This window comes from Limulus polyphemus, unplaced genomic scaffold (assembly GCF_000517525.1).
Source record: "Limulus polyphemus unplaced genomic scaffold, Limulus_polyphemus-2.1.2 Scaffold1007, whole genome shotgun sequence".
Lineage (NCBI taxonomy): Eukaryota > Metazoa > Arthropoda > Merostomata > Xiphosura > Limulidae > Limulus > Limulus polyphemus.
Genome location: NW_013666617.1, coordinates 2673 through 24727, shown reverse-complemented (window position 1 = coordinate 24727; position 22055 = coordinate 2673). Strand labels below are relative to the sequence as shown.

Genomic DNA, 22055 nt, shown 5'->3' with positions numbered 1-22055 from the left:
AACAGGTTTTGGCATTATCATGGTCCAGGACATTTCAGTTGGGATGACGTGAACAACAGAACAAATGATGCTGCTGAAGACGTGTCACCTGAAAAGCCACTGTTGAAGAAGAAACTCTACTCGGTTTTGAGAAGAGAAACAGCGAAGCCCTTGATGAAGTTACTACCACTGATGTAACTGTTACCGATGATAGGACATTTCCTGATGAAGCTGATGAACCCCACATGAAGCAGAAGCCAATGAGATGGAGACCAATACCAAAGACTTTGTTGCATTTTAATTTTGTGTTTATAAATTCAGTTCATTTAATTAAGTTATTGTTAATTATCTATTGGTTTAATGTAATTGGCTAGTGTTCAGGAATGGGCAGTGTTACGACCGCAGAAGTTACGTGACACTGATGAGTTTCTCGAATGATCGGGGAAGTCCGAGTGTGTTCGAGATGCCCTCTTCGTTCGTACATAAGCCTGGCAGTAAAAGCCAGCAGGGAGATAAATGAAGAGAGAGCAGTAGTTACTTTGAGTTCCATGTAATTTATGATTTTGTTAGTTTCTAGCTAGTGAATCGTAAAGTGTGTGTTTTGCACTCGTAAAAAGCAAAATTATCGAGATTGTGAATCGCTTTGATTTATAGCTGATATTATAAAAATTGTTAAGTTTAAAGTGACGAGAAACGTTCTGATTGTGGAACTTATGAGTACTAAAAGTTTGTATCGAAGAAGAATAAACTGGTTTAATCAAGTAAGGACTTTTATCACGGAAGATCATAGGAAAGAATTTCTACCTGAAACAAACAAACAGATACATAACATTATTATTATTATTATATTGACCTTTCAGCCATGCCTGGCTAACAACATAGAAGTTATAATGACGCAGCGCACGTGCACTCATATTACCATATCTAGTAATATAAAACTGACCTTTAGTCTTTACAAAGTGAACTGCCTTGGCTGTTTTAGTAGACTATTATTTTTGTAAAATACAGTCACATTTCAATTATTATACATTATATGAATATAGATTATTACTATTTACAAGTAAGTTTCTAAACTTATTTTTCTTAAAACATAAAACAGTAAATATGGAAGTAAAGCAAACAATTATCTCTTCTAGTTCTGATCTATTGTACTCGGTTTTTGCTTGACGTAGGTTGCTAAGCCTTGTAAAATTTTGCAGGTGGAGGATATGAAACAAAATAATTTTTCTAGGTTTTATATATACAGTTGAATTACCAAAAGATCATGAATTTCTATATCAATACCATAGAATTCCACTATAATTTATCAAGCTTGGTAACTAATCTGTATTTCAGTCTAAATAAATATGAAATTTTGGTTCGAAAGAGAGACGGCGTCCTAAGAAATTAAAATGGCTAAGAAAGCCAGTAGGCCTAGGGAGACATTCTGAGCTTCCAATTAGTTATTCATGTCATATATAGAAGTAAGTATATACAAGGAACCGTTTCCAAAAACGGAAAGAGGTGGGCGGGGTGCTACTGTGTTTGCTTTATTACATGAGCAATATCTTAGTAAACTGAAAATATAAGATGCTCTTATTTTATATTCTAGCTTGTCAATATCGGTAATTTGACTTCCTAATTCATACAAAACTAGACTTCGTATTTTGACATCACAAACATGTAATCTGAACCAGTGCTACATTCAACATACCATGTGACACACAAAAATCAATGTTTAACTGTGTTTTTTTATTTACTTGTAAATTAAGAAATTAATTAAGATATAATACTAAAATTTGAATTATAATCTACAGTTTGATACCAAAGCTATTGACATAAATTCATGAAATAGTAGTTCAATAAAATTTTGAATGCGAATCAACAAACGCGATGACATGGCCTTTCACCAGTGACCTGTTTGGAAAGGGTTAACAGACACTTAGAAAATAATTAACCCAATCCATTATGGTCTGGCATGTTTTAATTTTCATTATCAGCCTTCAATTATGTTGCTCTTCTTTTTTTTTTTACAGTATTGTTACGTCTCCGTTTGTTAATTGATTTTTCCGTAACTTCGTTCCAACGAAACTTTAACGACACAAGTCTTTACTTAATAAAACTGGTTTATTCTTTCCGAATATAACTCTGCGATACACTTAATCTCAATACTCGCGCTAAAACAACACTGTAATGAACGAACGTTAACTTCAACAATACCGTGTGACTGCAGTTCAATTACTCACTATCTATACACACATTACCTTAACTTACCGCGTCACGTTTTCCCCTCTTATATATACCAGCGTACCCTATTTCTAGTAAGAACTTGAACATTCGCCAAAGTACATGATAGTTCTAGAAACGTTGCGTCACGGTGGTCATGTGACTCGCTGACGCAACAGTATGTATGCATGTATATGTGTGTGTTGGTGTTCTGCATATATACCTATGTATATTATTTGTGCATTTATTTTTCTTAAACATTTTATGTACATATATATGCGTGTGTAGGCTCCTTTTAGTGGCCATCATAATAAATGAATGTAGTGTTAAAATATAATGGATCTAATTCTAATGTCTAAAGGCAAGTATAATTAATTATATTATAAAAAAAATTGAATTTGTTGAGTATTAGACATGAGGGTCCCATTGAATGATCAGATTTAATATTACGATCAGTTTTAACGTGGAAAGTGTCACCCCCTCCTTCTCTTTCGTTTTTCCCACGCAATTAAAACTATGACCTTTTAACCCATTGGAATGGGTCAAATTAAAATTAATGTGTAAAGGTTATTCTCGACAGCACAAATGTTGAATTATAAGTATTTAATATAGGTGGCATTTAATTATTTTCAAAAAATATACGAAGCACATAAAAATGTACTGTGAATGAATTGGATTACAATTAGAAGAGACAGAGAGGAGTTCCGGGATCTTTGTTCAATGAAGGTTTTACCGTTTTGATCAGTGTAGCTTCTGTGATGTTTTCTCTCTATATGTCAGTTTCTATTCGTAGAACTTTAAGGCTATTTTCGTATATGGAGTGTTTGGCTTCTTTTAATTAAATGTTCAAAACATAGGACATTATTTTCAAGTCTTAAATGTTCTTTGATCGTTTTGTTCAGTTCTTGTCCAGTTTCACCTGAATAAAATCGTTCATATGTATCATATTTGATTTCATATACTATTTTCTGGTATCCTTGTGTTTCGATTAATTTATTCCAACATCAAACTTGCTCGCTCTTTCAGCTATAGGGCTTTATAATGTGGCGTCCAATCCCACTACTCTTTGGTTAGGGGTAGCTCAAGAGTTGGCGGTGGGCGGTACTGAGTAGCTCTCTTCCCTTTAGTATTACAACTTTTAAATTAGGGATGGAGAGCGCAAACTAACCTCGACTAGCTTTGCGTTAAATTCAACAATCACATAAATTCTTCCAACTTTTATTCTGGTTTCTGTATGATTAACGACTTGACGTTAATTGTGTGCTTTTTGACGAAACGTTTTCACATTTCGGCAAGCATGTCTCTGACATGTTCAATAAAATGGATTGTGGCTGTGATAAAGTTTTATGGTTTCTTTGTTTTGGTTTCACCGACTGTTTTCTTTCGGGGTAACCACTTTTATGATTGAAAACCCGAGATATTATCCTTACTTCACTGTTTAAATTGTTGGGGATACTTATGTCAAGTGCGATTTGAATCGTACACTTTAAGGTTCCAAGTTTTTGTTGTGGATAATGTGCGAATTTTCAGTCTACATATTGTGCTAAGGTTGTTGCTTTCCTATAAACTCAGGTATCAAATCCAGGAGCAGTGACATATATGCACTGATTTCTTGTTTGATATCATTGGTCGTTGATTTATTTTAAACGTATTTTTGTTTTTTATGAAACATAACCACGAGGGGGTACTAGATAGCGTGAAAGGATATTTGAATCATATTTCCCGCCAAAACTTCACTCATAAGTAAGCGTTTTGACTATTCTTAATTAGAATTAATTTTAAGTTTAGAGCTTAGCTTAAAACTCTTAAAAATTACAATCATATTTAAGTAAATTAGTTTCTTTTAAACACGAGAAAAGCAATAAATATGCTGCAAATGGATTTGTATATTAATAATTAATGCCAAGGCTGTAGTGTTGTGTTTGGCAGCAATAAATTGTCTTATTGAATAATAGTATAATTAGTTAATAACCCTCTTAATCTCAATTAATACTGTTTGACTACGGTCAGTAGAAGGACTATTTTTTAAAATAATATTCCATTGTAAGTGATAGTACTACTCCCATACTACGTTAGGCTTACTTAGTCTTGGTGGTGATACAAATATTACTAGTAATAATAGTATAACTAATACTATAATAGTACTGGAAGTGGAATTCATCTGTTGTACTTCTAATTTCAGTCCAACTCTAATATTATAACATAAAATTGTTCATAGTGTTTCCTGTAAGTTGCATTACCAATACGACAATAGCATTTTGCAAATTGCAGTAAGTTGTGATGTTAATAACTTAATTCAACAATTGTTATTGTTATAACTTATAAGTTACAGTTAGAGTATCATTGGGAAGAAAAAATAAGTTATGACTCTTCATTCCAAAGAAATCGTGTGGATTGTTCATTTATAATCTCCAGGTTTTTATGTTTTTACTATTTTAGTTAAGCCCAGCATAAGTTTAGGTGACAGATGTAATCTAAAAGAAAGTAAGTTGTAAGTACAACTTACAAGAGACACTAACTTATAATGGGATTTTCATGCTATGCAATTATTGCTTTTAGTTTTAGGATTGAACAGAAGTTTAAACATGGAAAAAATTAAGAATCCTCTTAATGTATCCATCTTCATATGAATCCTTGAGGTATAATTTTTGTGCTTTCTACAGTTTTTATTCTTGTGCTTTTTATGTGAATTGAAAGCATGCCCAAAGAATTGAAATAATGTGAATTGCATACGATAATCAAATAACTACCATTATACCATCATTCCTATCCAAGGAATATTTTGATGATTCTAAAATCTACAAATATGTATTTATCAAAGAAGCCCTTTCCTTAAATTTGAGAAGTGAAGCAAATCTGACCAACAGGTGATACAGCATTCAATAATAAGACTTTTTGTGTGTGTGTTACAAGAGTGGATTTCCTATTCATGGCCTAATCAACTATTTAAGATAGACAGATTGTTACAAGTTTTTTTTTTGTTTTTTATCTTCTTGTTTATTGGCCTTGACAACTCTTCAGGTCAGTTAGGCATTAGCCTTTATGTGTGTAATGAGAACTTAATAGTACTTAAAGAAAATAATAATGACAATAAGAAAAATGTTTTATTTTCTTAAACTAGAAAGCATACTAAAGACATGTAAGTAAATTGTGAAAATCATTTCCTTACTTTTTGCAATTAACTAACTATTGTTTAACTAAAACAAATGTATAAATTTCTGTTTACAATGTGAATTCTTAAACAAGTTAGAGAATTGGTGAAAATTATATGTATAAACCATAGAAAATAAACATAAGAAAATTTTATCTTTATAGGGTGAGGGGAAAAATTGGATTATTAGATATAAAAGTGGCTACATGGAATAAAGCAGAGGGTTATTATAAATGAAGTTCAGTCAAACTGGATTATTGTCACAAGTGGGATACCTAGGAGTTCAGTGGTAGGACTGATGCTGATATACATGAGTGACATAGTTGAAGGAATGGTTAATAAATTATTTCAATTTTTTGATATTAAGATATTGGGTGTTGCTAGTTGTGAGGAAGATGCTGCAAATTCATATTTGTGTCCCTTAATCCTACCATTCTCATCATTAAGCACTAGAAATAGGTAATGCATCAACATTGTCAATTTCTTTAATCTTAAATGTCTCAATCAGTTCCCTCTAACTCATCGTTTTTCAAGAAGAAACAATTTCAGAGATCTTACTTGTCCTTGTTTGACAACCTGTTGATTGCAGGTATCATCCTAATAACCCTCTTAACTTTTTCTAACAATTAAATTACCTTCCAAAGGTAAGGACTCCAAGACTGAATGTAAAACTCCAAATGTGGCCTAACCAGTGACCTATGATATGAAATTATAACAACTTTAGACTTAATTTCAATATTTCTGTTCTACAGATACAAGTTAAACTCCTATTTGCCTACCACTAGCAACAGTACACTGATTATATGGCTTAAAATACTGATCAACCAAAACTTAAATATCCTTTTCTACCATAACACTGCTAAGGTTATTACTATCAAAATTATACTTGTAACTAGCAAGCCCATGGGTTTATGGCCCACATTTACAGGGCTACTATAATGCAAGTTTAATGCTTGAAGTACTAATTTGCACTTTTTCAATTTAATGATCATTGTCACTATAACACACATTTAATTTCTTTAACCAAGTTGCGAATTAGTAGGCCTACATATTTATATGCTTTAGGGTAAATCAATGCCAAATTTGTGGTTTGATTTTGGGGAATCCTAAGGGGTTGGATAAAAAGTTTTTTATCTTTGGGCAAACCTCAGGGCTGAGACAGTTTGATTGGCAACATTTACAGGGCTGCTATAATGCATGTTTAATACTTGAACTACTATATTTATGTGCTCTAATGTTAGTCATTACCAAATTTGAGTCTTGCTTTCAGGGAATCCCCATAAAAGTGTTTTACAAAATACTCGTGGTTGTGTGAAAAGTTTACTTTTGTGCAAGCCACAGGGCCAAGATGATTTGTTTGGCACTATTTAGAAGTTGGTGAGTCCAGCAGTTTAGGAGAAGGAATTTTTTGGGGGGCAATCCCTGGTTTCCTCAAAGGATGGGGTGAAAACGTTTACCTTTGTGTGAACTTCAGGACCAAAACAATTCGTTTGGTACCATTTAGAAGTTAGTGCAACCAGTCGTTTAGGAGGGGTTATGTGACACACGCAGACACGGAATCTTATATGAATTGAAATTATGATAACCCATATGCATTACCTTGCATTTCTTATAATTAAAAGCCATATGCCATTTGTCTATCCATCTCACCAAATAACCTAAATCCTTCTGTATAACAGAAACAACTTCTTTCAGTCAGCATGATATGTGTACTGCTGGGGTGCGAACTACCATGTAATGATAAAACCAAACACTCCTAATTAAATTAGACCATAGAAGGTTGAATTGTGAAAATTCTTGAAGTTCCAAAATACTGACAAAAATTACTTAAGTTATTAAATCAAATTGATTTGAGATTATGAACAAAAATGTTTTATTCACTAGGATTTATGTGAAGGTTCTAGTTAAGAGTACTGCTAGTAACCTTGCATGTGTAAATATATATTGTGAGATGATACCTCATCTCCACACACAAAATAGCTTAATATTGTTGCGTCATCGAGATCATGTGATTCTCACGCTCTCTACTTTCTAGAATTATCCTGTAGCTTTGGCAAATGTTCTAGTTCTTCCTGGATATAGGGTAGGCTGGTATATAAAAGAGGGGAAGGTAATGTGTGGATAGACAGTGAGTAATTGATCTGCGGTCAGAAGTATTATTGACGTTCGTTGTTATAGCGTTTGTTTAGCGTGATTGTTGAAGCTGAGTGTATCGGTAAAGTTGTATTCGGAAAGAATAAACCGTAACTTCGTTCCGACGAAACTTGCGACACAAGTTCTTTACTTAATAAAACTGGGAAGTTAATTAACAAACGGAGACGTAACAATATATAAGACTACACTATATCTAGAAGGATCCCGAGATTTAAGGAAGGGACGTGAATGTTCGAGAATGAAGTGGCGTGATACTAGTCACGTGACCTCCGCTGACGCAACGATCCCACAAAAAAAAATATATAAATGACTGAGCAAAAAGTTCAGTTCCATAATTCCATAACATTAAATATAAAACAAATATTTTAACTGGAAAACAGACATGCTTAATTCAAAACTTCCAAAATATTATACATAAAACAAATATGATACAAAAAGAAACTTGTACAAATCCACTGCTACAGGCCAACAAGCATGTTCATATGACCAATAACCAGTTTTGGTTGCAAAGCCATACATACCAGTAACAATGAACACTTTCTTCTTCATTTCTCTCTTTAATTTTTGGTTAGAGTTTAGATTTTCAAAACTAAATATTTTTTTAAGTTCTCATCCTAAAATTTTAACATCCTAATTTATTGCATTATATAGTTTATTAACTTTGGAAATTATACTTATTGTATTTTTATTAGTTTAATTAATTTAGATAATGCTTTAGTTTTGATGCTAGGTGATGTTTTTCAAATAATTAGGTACTAGATTCTGTAAGTATTACTTAGGTGTTCACTCCACCCTACCTCTTGAGATTTCCCAATGCCCCTCAAGTACAGGCAGTAGTTTTGCTTTCAAATTAAAGATTCAGTGTATACATTTAGTTGATGTAGATGGAGTTCCACATGGTTATTAATATAAACATATCTAAAAATGGTCTTATTCATTCAAGTGTTCAATTCCAGTTGTTGAGAAAGAGTAATAGTTCTTATGAGCACTTATGGATCATATGAGAACACGTAAAAATGTAAGAGTACTTAAGTGGCATACAGAACAACATAAACTTAACAGAGTATATACATTGACAAGTCAAGCATGTGATAAGATGAATATAATATAACACACTGTTAGCCATGTTGAAATAAAATCAAGTTACAAGATCTCAAGTTTTCTTTAGTAAATATGATTTCGATGTATGTTGATTACAACAGTGGCTGAAGTTATTAATATGGTGCTTAGAGATAACCCCTTTTCAAGAAAACAAAATATTGATAAGAAAATAGAACAACATATATACAGATATAAAAAAATGTTTACTACAAAGGTTTCCATGAATACATTTTAAAGAACCAGCAGCAATTACAAAGCTTCAGCCTGACTACCAGGTAGTGTAAGCTGTTGTACCATATATCTAACTGAAGAAAATTATGATAAAGAAAAAAATCATTCTGTTGAGAAAAGGTGAGTATCATATAAAACATAATACAACAGTGTAAAGGTTAATGAATTTAAACCTCAATTTTCAGAGCTACAGCCATATGAACAAAACCAGTACAATTTCTTACAGAACACCAGTTACTCAACCAACAAAGATTCACTAGGCCAGCATGTAAGTACTGCATAAATAAAAGATTCTGAATTTGTTAAGCAAAGCTTAAAAAGGCATAGTTTGAAGGATACAAACACAACTTATATAACAAACAAAAACAGTTTAATGAACAATTTTTCCAAGGCAAGTATTCTTACCATCCTTACAGTAGCTGCTTCACAGCTTCAAGACACTAACTAAAGACTTCAACAAGAAATCCACATTGCTCTGGTCACTTTATCTGCAGTCACGAACAAAAGAGCAAAATCTTGTGTACTATGAATATATTTCAATTCCAAACTTCACAGTTATCCGAGAACACTAAGCCATAACCACAATCTGACCAACAGACTTAACGTTAACTACATTCCTGTCCACTCACATGAACTTCCAGTGCTGACCACTTCCAAGAGGATGACCACTAAGAATAGCCGGGTGCAGGGGCAGTGTAACTTTCAACCAAGATTAAGGAATATCTAGGTCCATGCTTAGCATAGAGTACAAATAAAGATGTGGTTGAAAATAATATTCTAACTATATGCAGTATTCCTACAAACAATTCTGAAAAATTTACCAGAATAATAGTACATTCAACTTGTAAGTTACAGAACAGTGAAACTCTAGGTAATATGCATGACATAAAGGTAGCATTAACAGAAACTTCCATAGATACATAACATACAGACAACAAGAGAACATTTGGTCCTTCAAGGCTATTGAAGCACACCATCCTTACAAAAAACTAAACCCGCTCTTTATTTTTCACGAAATCATCAATTTCCCTCTTAAAATTACGTAAAGTGCCAGCCTCTACTACTGCCAATGACAACTCACTCCACAAGCTAATTACTCTGTTGAAAAAAATAAAACTGTCTTAACTGGAACCTAATATAAATGTTAAATTTGTGTCCATTCATTCTATTATCTTCAGAATATAGCACACAAAAAATCAAGAATTTTATCCTATTGAACCCTCAGGTAATCTTGTAAACACTTGTCAAGCTTTTTTTGAAAATTTGTTAAAAAAAATACGTTTTTCAGTTTGCTTTTTAATAGTATATAATTATATATTATTGAAATAAAAGTTATTTTACAATCTGTTATCAATTTCTCCTGTACAAAATATACTTGATATGTTACATATCTGGACTTATACGTGATATATATTATTTTAATGAAACTACAGTAAAGGTAAAGTAAACACTCCAGTGTTTATGATACATAATTTAGAATAAGCCTGATAGGGATCAGTGCAAACAGCATTTCCAATGCCATCTAGCAAGCACCAATTATAACACATGATGACATGCAAGTAAATTCTTGCAAATAATTGAAAATATGGCAAGAAATGGTTTGCTGTAATTAACCGAATCAAATATTTTTTGAAACATGGACAGTGCCGGAGTTACTTCAGGCAAATCACAGAAAGGGTTAAAGATGAAGTACAAGTAAATAATAATTGTAGAAATGATTAAAGTTTTAACAAAATATAAAAAAACAACTAGTTTCAACAGGCCAAGTTTGTTATTCTATAGGAATAGAGTATAAATACCCTCAGGTCACTACGTACAGATACCCATGACCACAGCATTCATGTATATACTGATTTAAACTAGTTCCGAAGGGTCAGTATTCATTAACTAAACAAGTTTGAGTTATGATCCCATTTCATTATTGAGCATGTTTTCTTTACTTTAAAAGATTTCTAATGATTCTCTTGTGTTGCACTGATGAAAGAATTTTGGTTCAGTAATGGTTCTTGATTGATCAACATTAATTTTGTGGTTGGCTGTAAAGAACTTGTAATACTATAGCCAATTTTTCAACTTCTGACAACAGTAACTTTCATGTTCCTTTACTCTACTTAAGATGAATTCTTTTGTTTGACCAATATGAGCATGATTATGAGAATAAAGAATGAAATAAATACTCTGTATGTAGTGGGCTTCTATTTTATAACCCCTTACTTCTTGCATAGGACAAACAAGATTTGCATACAATGTTACTACATTCAAAATCATTTTATTTATTTCCTAAACTTGATTCTTTATAACAGTATTAAGTCACTCTTACGTTATTCATAATGTTAACTACAATAAGTTACTTATACCACTAAATACATCAGTATTCAAACTTTGTGATTTCTTTCTTGTGTTATACTGTTAGTTTTTAGCTGCTAAGATGCTGGAGTAAATATCACTCTGAAAGCAACAAATGTCAACTATTTTGAAATCCAGAATTTACACAAATAACTTATTTGGACACTATTTTATAAAAAGTTAATACGACTACATTTGTTTATTGGAAGTAAAACAATTGAATTTTGTCAATGTATTATTTTTAAGTTAAAAAAAACAACCTAAAATCATACACACCTTTTTCAAATCCTGTCAACAGTCTGTTCTTGGTCAAGATTTGGAAACCTCTGTTGCCAGATGCCATTTTGCATTTACTATAAAACATACAAATTACATAAGTATTTAAAATCGAGTTTATATGTTAATGTTACATGTTTCTCACTTCTGGTGATAAAGTATATATACATTATCAAACAGTTCTTCTAATAAAGCAATCATGTCTCTGCATACCCAACCCCTACAAAAAGTAAAAATTAAATACATCTTATATATTGTTCATTTTTACAGTTAGCAGAAGTAACTCTTTCAAATTTCCACAGGGTCTTTAATAAAATTTAAAAAAATATTGTCATCAAGTTATATTAACATACCCACAAAGATCAGAGCTTCAACATGAGTGACCTCTAGGAAAATAACTCTCACCAAACAACATAAAATTAATGATGACATCACATGACACACTTCCACATATGCCTACTCACATGGAGAAACAGGTACATTGGAAGGAATTATATTACAGAGCCACACTAACAAACAAGACACTAAAACATTAACAGTTTTAACTCTGACCTGAAGGTCTCAGTATAGAAACCAAAACACTGTCTTACTCTAGAAACAAGCAGGAGCAGTCCATTAAAGCCAAACTATATTTATTTGCTTATTTTCATCTACTTTCCTTGTTTAATGTATTTTCCACTTAAATCTCCTTAGCCTGAGTTTTGGGGGACTTTTGGCTTTTCTGCTGGACATCAGTGTACCTGAATACACTCTAACCAAAGCTTTGTAAAAGAAAAAGTAACTAGGCTTCCAAGGATTAAAAATCTGCTATTCTTATAGTAAAAGTATTCAAGTCCATATTCACAACCATTTAACTTCATTAATAGATTATCTGTCCAAATCTAACAATTCTGAGCACCTTCAATTCTTCTATGCTACACAGAAAACTATAAGATGTTAAGTTACTTTATACAACGTAAATTACTTGTAGTTATACTAGATCTTCTTCTTGTATATCTATGCTCTCTTTCCACCATGTTGCATGTTTATGTTATTAATAATAATAATACCTGAGGAAAACCTCACCATAATCTTATAGTTATACTGACATTATATAAATATCCCAACCCTCTTCCTGCCAGTCAAAATTCTAAAACTACTAGATATTTTTTATTAAGTATAAAACTAAATTAAAATAAAATTACACCCAATGCATTTTATGTTTTATATTTATAATGTAGATCCTAATGTAATTTACACTTTACTGTTAACAGCAGAACGACACCGGTTGTGATTTTTTGCAATAACTATTGAATAAGTACACTCACTGCGGTGATTACAATATAATACTATGTACCACCCAACTGTGTAAGTTCTAGTACTAATACTACTTAATAAGTACTACATAACTAATAGTAATAATCATAGTCATAGTACAATATTACTACCACTGAGTATTAAGCTTAACCTTACAACATTAATTTACACTTTACAGATTAAAATCGGAGTAGGTACAACTTGGAATCTTCATTATAAAAATATTAAAATAGTCATGGTAAAAAAATAATTTGTAGAAGTTAATTTCTCATTAAAATAAAAGTGTTATTCACATCATTACAATTTACAGTAAGCAATGTTACATACACATCAACTATCATACCTTAAAAGAGAAGTTAAAACGTTAATCATCCAGTTACAACATGCCTTTTATCAGATAGATATCTCAATAACGCGTGTTCCGTTCCACGAATAAGTTTCGTCTACATTTCTAACACATGAACCCTTTCATTGTTCCTAACGGAAACGTATTGGATTGGCTAACTATGACCGAGTATGATTAAAGTTTTGATGAAGTCTTTAGCATATTCCTTCACCTTAGAACCAAACACATTCGATTTATAACCGCCAAGATACTGGACAATGTTAAACGATCGTACTTGACAAATAAATTATATTACTGTAACGTAATTATCAATTTACCTTTTTTGTTATAAATAATATATACCGTATTTTTTGGAATATAAGACGCACCCTTATTTTGAAGACAAAGTTTTGGAGGGAGAAAAGTTACAGTCACATGTGAAAGATTTTTATTGAACAAAAATTCAATTTGATATTTTAAAAATTAGTCTATATTGTTCTAAACACAAAAGAGCTCAAAACATCAAAATAAGAAAATACCGTAAATCAAATAAAGGTTTACTGTTATTTAGTTTGGTTCAAAACCTACAAAATCTTCATTGCTTTCACTGTCACTTGGAAAGGAATCGTTGGATCCAATATTATGGTCAAAGAGAATATCATCCTCGGTCCCATCCATTGCGTTACTGATACCACATTTCTTAAATGACTTAATCACAATATCACTTCTTAGTTTTTCCCACAAATTCTTCACCCACGTGCAGACCTGAGCAAGCGTCGGTCTCTTCCTTCGTCCTGTAGGGGTCGTAGCAAAATCTTCCTGCTGCATCCAGTTGTTCCATTCCTCTCTCATTAAAGTCTTAAAGGGTTTGTTAATAGAAACATCGAGAGTTGCAGTTGACTTGTTAAACCGCTGTTTTTAGATCATTAGCTTTTTCCTTTATTTTTTCCGTTTTATGAGCTCTAAAGGAATCCCAGACGAGAAGAGAAGGTTTTTTTCAATAAGCCTCCTGGACGTTTCGACCAAATTTTTTAAAACCAAAGTAGTGTTCCGTCTTCATCCATCCATCCTTTTTCATATACGTGAACGTAGACACCGCTGGGTAAATTTTCTTTGGGCATTGTTTTTTTTTTTAAATTTAACATTGGTGATAATTTTGTTCCATCTGCACAACATGCTAGCACCGCTGTATAATGCGTTTTCTCGTGTCCAGAAGTCTTAATAGAAATAGTTTTAGTACTTTTTATATCAGTTATTCTATTGCTTGGAACATCAAATGTTAAAGGTGTTTCATCCATGTTTGTTATTTGAGACAATTCAAATGTAGGTTTTTTTCTTTCTTAAATATATAATATGCTTGTGAAAAGCACAAATTTTCATCTCAAACTCATCGGGCATTCTTTGAGCAATTTTCATTTTAGTTCTCATAACAAGGCCTTTGTGTTTCATGAACAGATAACACCACGATGTATGACCAGTAAAATCTTCTAAACTATTGAAATTAAAATATGAACATTTTTTTAATAAGTTACTTTAAATAAATGTAAGAGAATGACATAAAATTGAATTACAATTTATGGTGAAAATTTCATTTGGTAAAATAAAAAATAAGAAATTCTATCTTCAGGTACAATAATTTAGGATTAAGTTACTTTGTTAACCCTAAATGTCTGTAAATAAAAATGAATCATACACGTAAGGTAGTACAAAGCCTGTAAAAAGCTGAAAATATGATTAACCCCATGCATACAGCTGGGGCAAAGTGTGTATGTCATGAATTGTTACAGTTACATTTAAAATATAATTGAAAACTTTATTATCAATGTACATCAATAAAATTGGCATCAAGATGTAGCTTATAATTCAACTTTTTATATTATCTAAGCTTTAATTACTTAATTTCAAATAGAAATATTCAAAAAACTCTCAGTCTTTACTTGAGATCACATGAATTTTCCTCTTCAGGTTTTATATCTTCATTAATACAACTTCTATAATGTTCAACCAATTAAAAACACAAACTATAAATAATTACAAGCAAACAATATAAAACTTGAACCTCCTAACTCCTTGATTTGCTAAGATACCAATAAATTTGTCAAACCCACCAGATAAGGCCCTCCAATCTTTGTCTTTCACAATAATAAAAACTAATCACCTGCAAAGGGCTGATAGACATGTTGAAGACCAATAGAAAGAGCAGATTCTCCCTCAATGAAAATCTTACATCTTTACTTTTCATTTTTCAGTGAGAAAGCTACAGTCCATGTAATTTATAGCTTATGGATGTACCTAACCTTGTGTTCCAAGCATTTAAGAAATTTTTCTAACCTAATTATTGATAACTTAGAAATCAAAATGCATCATAGTAATTTTGTAACCTTCTATCCTAATGATTGATACATTTTTGTGTTCTAAAATATATATTTGAAATCTACATGAATTCTTTTGTGGGCATCCAAATAAATGTGATAGACCCAATGAGGCTTACCAAGAATGTCTACTTGAGTGCAAAAATTGTCTCCTTTTGTGAGTATTGAACGTAATTTTTTATGTACTGTATTCGCCCGAATATAATATGCACCCAATTTTCTGTCGATGCATTAAACATTTTTGGAAATCTTTCATTGAAATTAGTTTTACTTATCAATTTTACAAAATTTATTGAAATGTTTATGTGTGTGGGAATACACTAAGTTAAGCATTCAACTTCACATAAGTCTTCGTCATTGCTAGAATTGTCGCTACCATCAGATTTGCTTCCTTGAACCTTTGCTTCATCCTCTTCTGGTTACCACAGCATGTCATCATCCATCCATCCATTGAATTGGATATGCAACATTTTATGAAACCTTTAATGGGGCTTTAATGATTTTCAGTGGTAGTGTCTAGTAAAATACCTAACAAAATTGAATGTGCATGACTATAATGCACAATCAATTTTTCGGGAGGTATTTGAAGGAAAAAGTGTGCATTATATTTAGGCAAATACCATACATTTTTTAGTTATTATCATATTTTTTTTTGATACAAGTAACTAAAATGTAAAACTTAGAAACTTCTTAGGTTAGAAAACAAAATGTAAATAACATAATAGAATGTTCAAAATGCCACTAGCTCAGTCAATGGAGAAGATGAACCCACCATACCAATGACTATGATAACTTGCTTACCCTAAGTTCTACCAGAAACATACGATTTTACTGTGATTTATTGCTTTTTCACATGTAGTAGTAGGTCCAATGTACAGCAATAAAATTTAAAAAAATGCAGATGTGAAAAGGTTTTGAAATTGAGACTGTTAGAATAAATAATTGTAATTGTTACAATTTATATTTATTGCAAAAAAAAAAGATATTATTAATTTTATTTCATATTTTTCAACTTTTTATTTCACTGTACATCAATGAATTTGCTGCAATTAATGTTAGGGTAGAGAAAATGTGAGATAAAGTTTTGCCAAAAAAACATTTAATAATATCCATTTTGTAGGTTCTAGAGGTTCATATGAAAACTGAAGATGAAAAAAGGCAATTTTATTCTCAGCATGAAAATCACCTTTCTCTCAGACTGACTCAGTATGTAGTTCTTTTGCTTGTATAGCTAGGTGATTAGTGAACTTTGCTAATCAATTAATCGATTACATTCAACTAATCGATTATTTTCAAGGGTTGACAACAACTTACAAATCAGGTTTTGATAGCCACTGTGGGAAGAGCACAGACAGCCCATTGAGTAGCTTTGCACTTAACAACAAAAATAATGGCAACAATTTAATTACTTTAACAGTTGGTACAATTAAAAATAATCAGGAAACCTAATTTTAATTACTTGATTAATTTCATTAGGTGTGGCACTAATTGATTAAGCTGAATAAATTTAGATTAATCAAAAATAATAATGAAAAATCATAATGGTAATATTGATTAGTCAATAATTGTACATGACATTACTTGATGCAATCAATGATAAAGTTAATCATCCAGCTCTATTTAGTAATATAAGTAGATGCAAAGAAAGATGTAAGTAAAATAAGTTACAATAAAAGGTAACATTTAAAACATTGAAATTTTTGTTTTTATACATAAAAAATATTTAAAGTTGATCTTTAAAATTAATAGAGTGACTTTAAAAACAATGTTCACATTAAGTTCCTGTTAGACTGCTAACTTATACCTCTACAATACCTTTTTTTCCCTCAGCTGTCACAAAATAATGCAACAATCGATTAACCAGAGAAAGAACTGACTTGAAGATATTGCAACTGAACAAAGTTACCACAAATCATTTTTCCAATTAATCTAGTGTCTTTTATTTATTTTTTGGTGAGACCTCATCACTCTCATCACAACATGGTCTCCTTGGCCTTTTGAATAAGAAAATGTCTAGTGACTTTTCAGCAGTAATTGCCCCTCTAGCCATGTGCATTTTTTACTGTGCATGTCACAAGGTTTTTATCGAGTTACATTCAACATTTAATTAAAATTTGTTCATGTTATACCAATTAGTATAGCTAATGATCCTTATTTTAATAGTATATATATATATATATATATATATATGTTTTAAGTTCTTAACTATATTAGAAAAAAAAATCCTAAATTTCCCCTAGTGCGAGAAATGTAACATGTTTTCACTAGGCATCCCCTCTTCTCTAATTTATTTACTACACCTTCAAGGAGTACAAAATTTAACATAAATTACTTATCATAATGTCACCACTCAGGCAAAGCATAATTTTCATAGCCTTCAATTTTGTTTGGTTACAGCATCATCAAATATAAAATCAGACCCCTCTTGCCACACCCACCTGTCACATCCTCTCTTTCAGGATTTGTCAATAGTTCTCTCTTACATCTAATACTATATTATTTATAAGCAATAGAAAGCCAAGGTTTTCATCTATCAAATGATGTATTGTATTATATTGTTCTCTGTACAGAAAAATGTTAATTTCTCTTACAGTATTAGTTGAGAAACACATTGACTAGCTTGGATGAATTTGTACCAGCTCTAGCTGCATAGTTAGAAAGCCAGAAAAGTTGTGATAGTTATGTCTGTTTTTGCATGTATTATTCTATCTTATTTGGTGTTATTTAATTAAATAAAAATTATTTAGTGCACTACTACCACTAGTATAAAAAAGAAGGGTTAAGTGTCACCAACAGTCGATAACAAAAAAAGAAGGCCCAGGTAAGTACTTAATGTATTGTTCTCCATGTGTATTCTATATTTAATATTATAAAAGTAACTAAAATTTAAAAATAGGAAGCACTTTGGGTTAGTTAAGGTTAGATTAGGTGAAATAAATAATAATAATATAATAACAAAATTCTCGTGAGCCACACATGCAAGCAGATCAGAGTAGGTCGTGGGTAATGCAATTCAATAACATGATGTGAGCCACACATGCAAGCAGATCAGAGTAGGTCGTGGGTAATGCAATTCGATAACATGATGTGAGCCACACATGCAAGCAGATCAGAGTAGGTCGTGGGTAATGCAATTCGATAACATGATGTGAGCCACACATTCCCCATGTGATTTACAACTATAATGGTGTGAATAGTAGTTAGACATGGTTCAAATGGCAATAAAACAATAAAATTCAAGTATAAATAGATGTTTAAAACCACTCAGGATAAACAAATGAAGTTTCAAGTTACAATTCAAGTTATTCTAGAAAGAAAAACGGGTAATTTAGATTTTCTTTGATTTTTTGGTTTGGTGGTAATGAGGTTCATCAAATTGACCAACCTTGTATAGAGCAAAACAAGAGAAAATAACAGATAAAATATAAAGTTTTACTTAAACAAAACGTTTGAAATGTATTTAGGAGGTTTTAGAGATTATGCAAAGATTATGGTCAAAGGCCATGTCATCGTGTTTGTAGACTCGCATTCAAAATTTAATTGAACTACTATTTTATGAATGTATGTCAATAAGTCTGGTACCAAATTGTACATTATAATTCAAATTTTAGCATTATACATTAATTAATTTCTTAATTCAAAAAAAAAACATTTAAAAAAACCCTAAATATAAATGTTTGTGTGTCATGTGGAAAGTTGAATGCAGCATTGGTTCAAATTAGATATTTGTGATGTGCAAAGTCTATAGTTTCTTACAAATTAGATACTCAAATTACTGATATTGAAAACTAGAATATAAGAACCTCCTATCTTTTCTACTTTCTGAGATATTAATATATTTATTGAATCAACCAAGGTGGCCCCGCCCACCTCTTCTGTTTTTGAAAATACTTCCTTACGTACACCTACTTTGTTCAATGACGTGTGTATAACTAATCAAAAGCTCAGAATGTCCCTCTAGTGGTTTTCTCAGCATCAGTAAAGAATTTTTCATGGGAAACTTTCTTTTATTGCTAGGTTCCAAACGGTTAGGTAAAACATTAGTGAGCTCAAAAAATCATATTCTTTTAGACTCAAATACAGCTTGGTTACTAAGTGGATAAATTCTGGAATTCTGTGGTATTGACATAGTAATTTATGATTTTTTGTTACTTCAAAATGCATATATATAAAACCTAAACACAATCATTTTGTTTTACACGTGCGAAAATTTGATAAAGCTTAGCAACTTATGGCAAGCAGCAAACAAGCACAAAGTTAGTAACTAGAAGAGATAATTGTTATATACATGTCTTTATTTATTGTTCTATGTTTTAAGAAAATTTACTGAAATTTAAGAACTTATTTGGAAATCGTAATAATGTATATACATATATAATGTATTATAACTGAAATATGACTGTATTTTACAAAATACTGGTCCACGATAGCACAGTCGAAACAGGTCACTTTGTAAAGGCCAGTTTTATATCCTTGGATATGGTAACATGAGCGTACTTGCGCCATGTCATTGCAACTTCTGTAATGTTAGTCAGGCAAGGCTGAAAGGTCAATAAAATAAAAATAATATATATATATATATAATGTTATGAGGTTCAAACTATTTAGACTAAACATTTGTGTTTTCATGTTACAATTTGTGTTCATTCTAAATTGAAAGAAGCATAATTTATATCTATTTCCTTATTTTTTATGATGGTTATGAGGTTGTAATAGTGAAAATAACAGATAAAATATAGTTTTTTTCCAAAAAACACATTTGATAATTATCTGGAAGTTATTTCAAACATGAAATTTGAAAAATTTACGATGCATAAAAGTATTTTAAATCTTAAAATCAAAATTACTTTGCATGTTGGATAGTCAACATTTGAAAAGAAAAAATGCATGAGAAAAACATAACTTAAAAATCTTAAAACTTAATAAAAAAATTTTATATTTTGCATATGAAAGCCTTGTAATATTAACAGATAATCTGCAAAATTTTGTGAAGATACGCTTACTGTATTAAAAGTTATAGCACGAAAACTATAACAAACAAAAGAGTAAAAATAGTTACATGGTCAGTCCATAGGACCAAGCCTGTAACTGGCTCAATGCTAAATGTACAGTGTATGTTCTGGACCTACATGTCTAGTCTAGTTGGCTAGGCTGCAGACAATGACTACGCCCATTCCATCATGAACAGACTACTACAAAGTGTATGTATATGCGACATACACATGACAAACTGTGGAAATACTGTATGTGTCATTTAGCAGGAATTTCTGAGAAATGAACATCAACTTTGGCATATCAAACTGAAACGATATGGCACTTTCACTGTGTTGTTGGATGTCTCAAAGACAACATACAAGAGAAAGGAATAATTTGCACATTATGCTAAGCAAAGAGGAAAGTGATTTGCAACTGGGGTTGTTTTCATTCAAAAATTGTGATATGAATCTGGATATTTTGTCCCCTGAATTTGCTTAGTTCAAATACATAAATAAATCGACTGAAGAATCTACTAGACTGCAGGCCAGAATATCCAATTAAAGCATTTCTGGCATAAAACATTAACTCAAAAGAAGCTAGATGCATAAAAAAACAATACAACAGATCACTCACCTGGAAAAGCATTAATCAGGTCACCGCATACAATAAAGAATCTTGGTTTAGGCACCATTTGATTCACAGCCTTTATAGCTTTCTCTGTTAAAACAATTTCTTCTTGCCAGCCAGGGTTTTCTCTTTTTTCAATATAATCTTCAATCATTCCAAATTGAGTGTCAGCTGCTTGAATAAAACTGAATGGGCCCTTCCATAACCCTTCTTTTTCTACCCAAAAAATAAACAAAAATACATTCTATTCAACTTTACAAAAAAAATGTATTATTTATAAAGTGACTTTGCAAGTATATCTCCATTTTATGTATAATAAAGACTTATTTAGAGTTAGTAGTTCTTTAAATTAAAATATGGAAACATCAGTGATAAAAACATCTTGTACAAAATTTCTGAAAATACTGCAAGCACATACTTAATATACATTCCCCAAGATCATTCAAAACTGATTAACAAATACACTGTCAATTAAAGAATAACAATAGTTTTTTTTATATCTCTGTAACCCCACAGTTCATTTTTATGCAAAACAAGTACAATATGCAAATGTGTGCTATTGGAACTCATGTCCATAAATGCTCTTTAGGTACTACAGCCTCTACAGTCCTTTAAATTATCAGAAAACATGTTTATAAAAGCACATGATCACCTTGGATCCTAATGCAAGAAGTAATTTCAGGTGGCATTCTTAGAATGAGCAAATCAATGAAATAATTGAAAATATGCCATGATAAACACATAAAGCTCAGTGTGATCACCAATACTGATCTCTGCCAAACCAGTATGCTATCACTGCCATATGCATGTCTTCTCCATGAAACTGGGATTGGAGCTGATTTCAGTCACTTTCCAAATGTATACATGTCAGGCTGCAGTTTAAATCACGATTTATCTGTGAACAAGACATTCACCCATCTGCCATTTGACTAATTCACATATACGTGACATTATTGAAGATGCACTGTTTTTGGAACACACGCCTGTTAACTTACTGTCCAATTACTGCTTGGAA

The 22055-nt window shown here is 31.4% G+C and overlaps 1 protein-coding gene across 1 annotated transcript in view; it reads right to left on the bottom strand.

Moving 5' to 3' along the window:
- LOC106461664 (serine/threonine-protein phosphatase CPPED1-like) overlaps positions 1-21256 on the bottom strand; it is a 27124-nt gene extending 5868 nt beyond the window's left edge. Inside the window, exon 1 of the mRNA XM_013921508.1 lies at positions 21047-21256. Coding sequence (XP_013776962.2) covers positions 21047-21194 — 148 coding nt within the window. The 5' untranslated portion in view covers positions 21195-21256. The remainder of the gene's footprint in view (positions 1-21046) is intronic.
- Between the last annotated feature and the right edge of the window lie 799 nt (positions 21257-22055).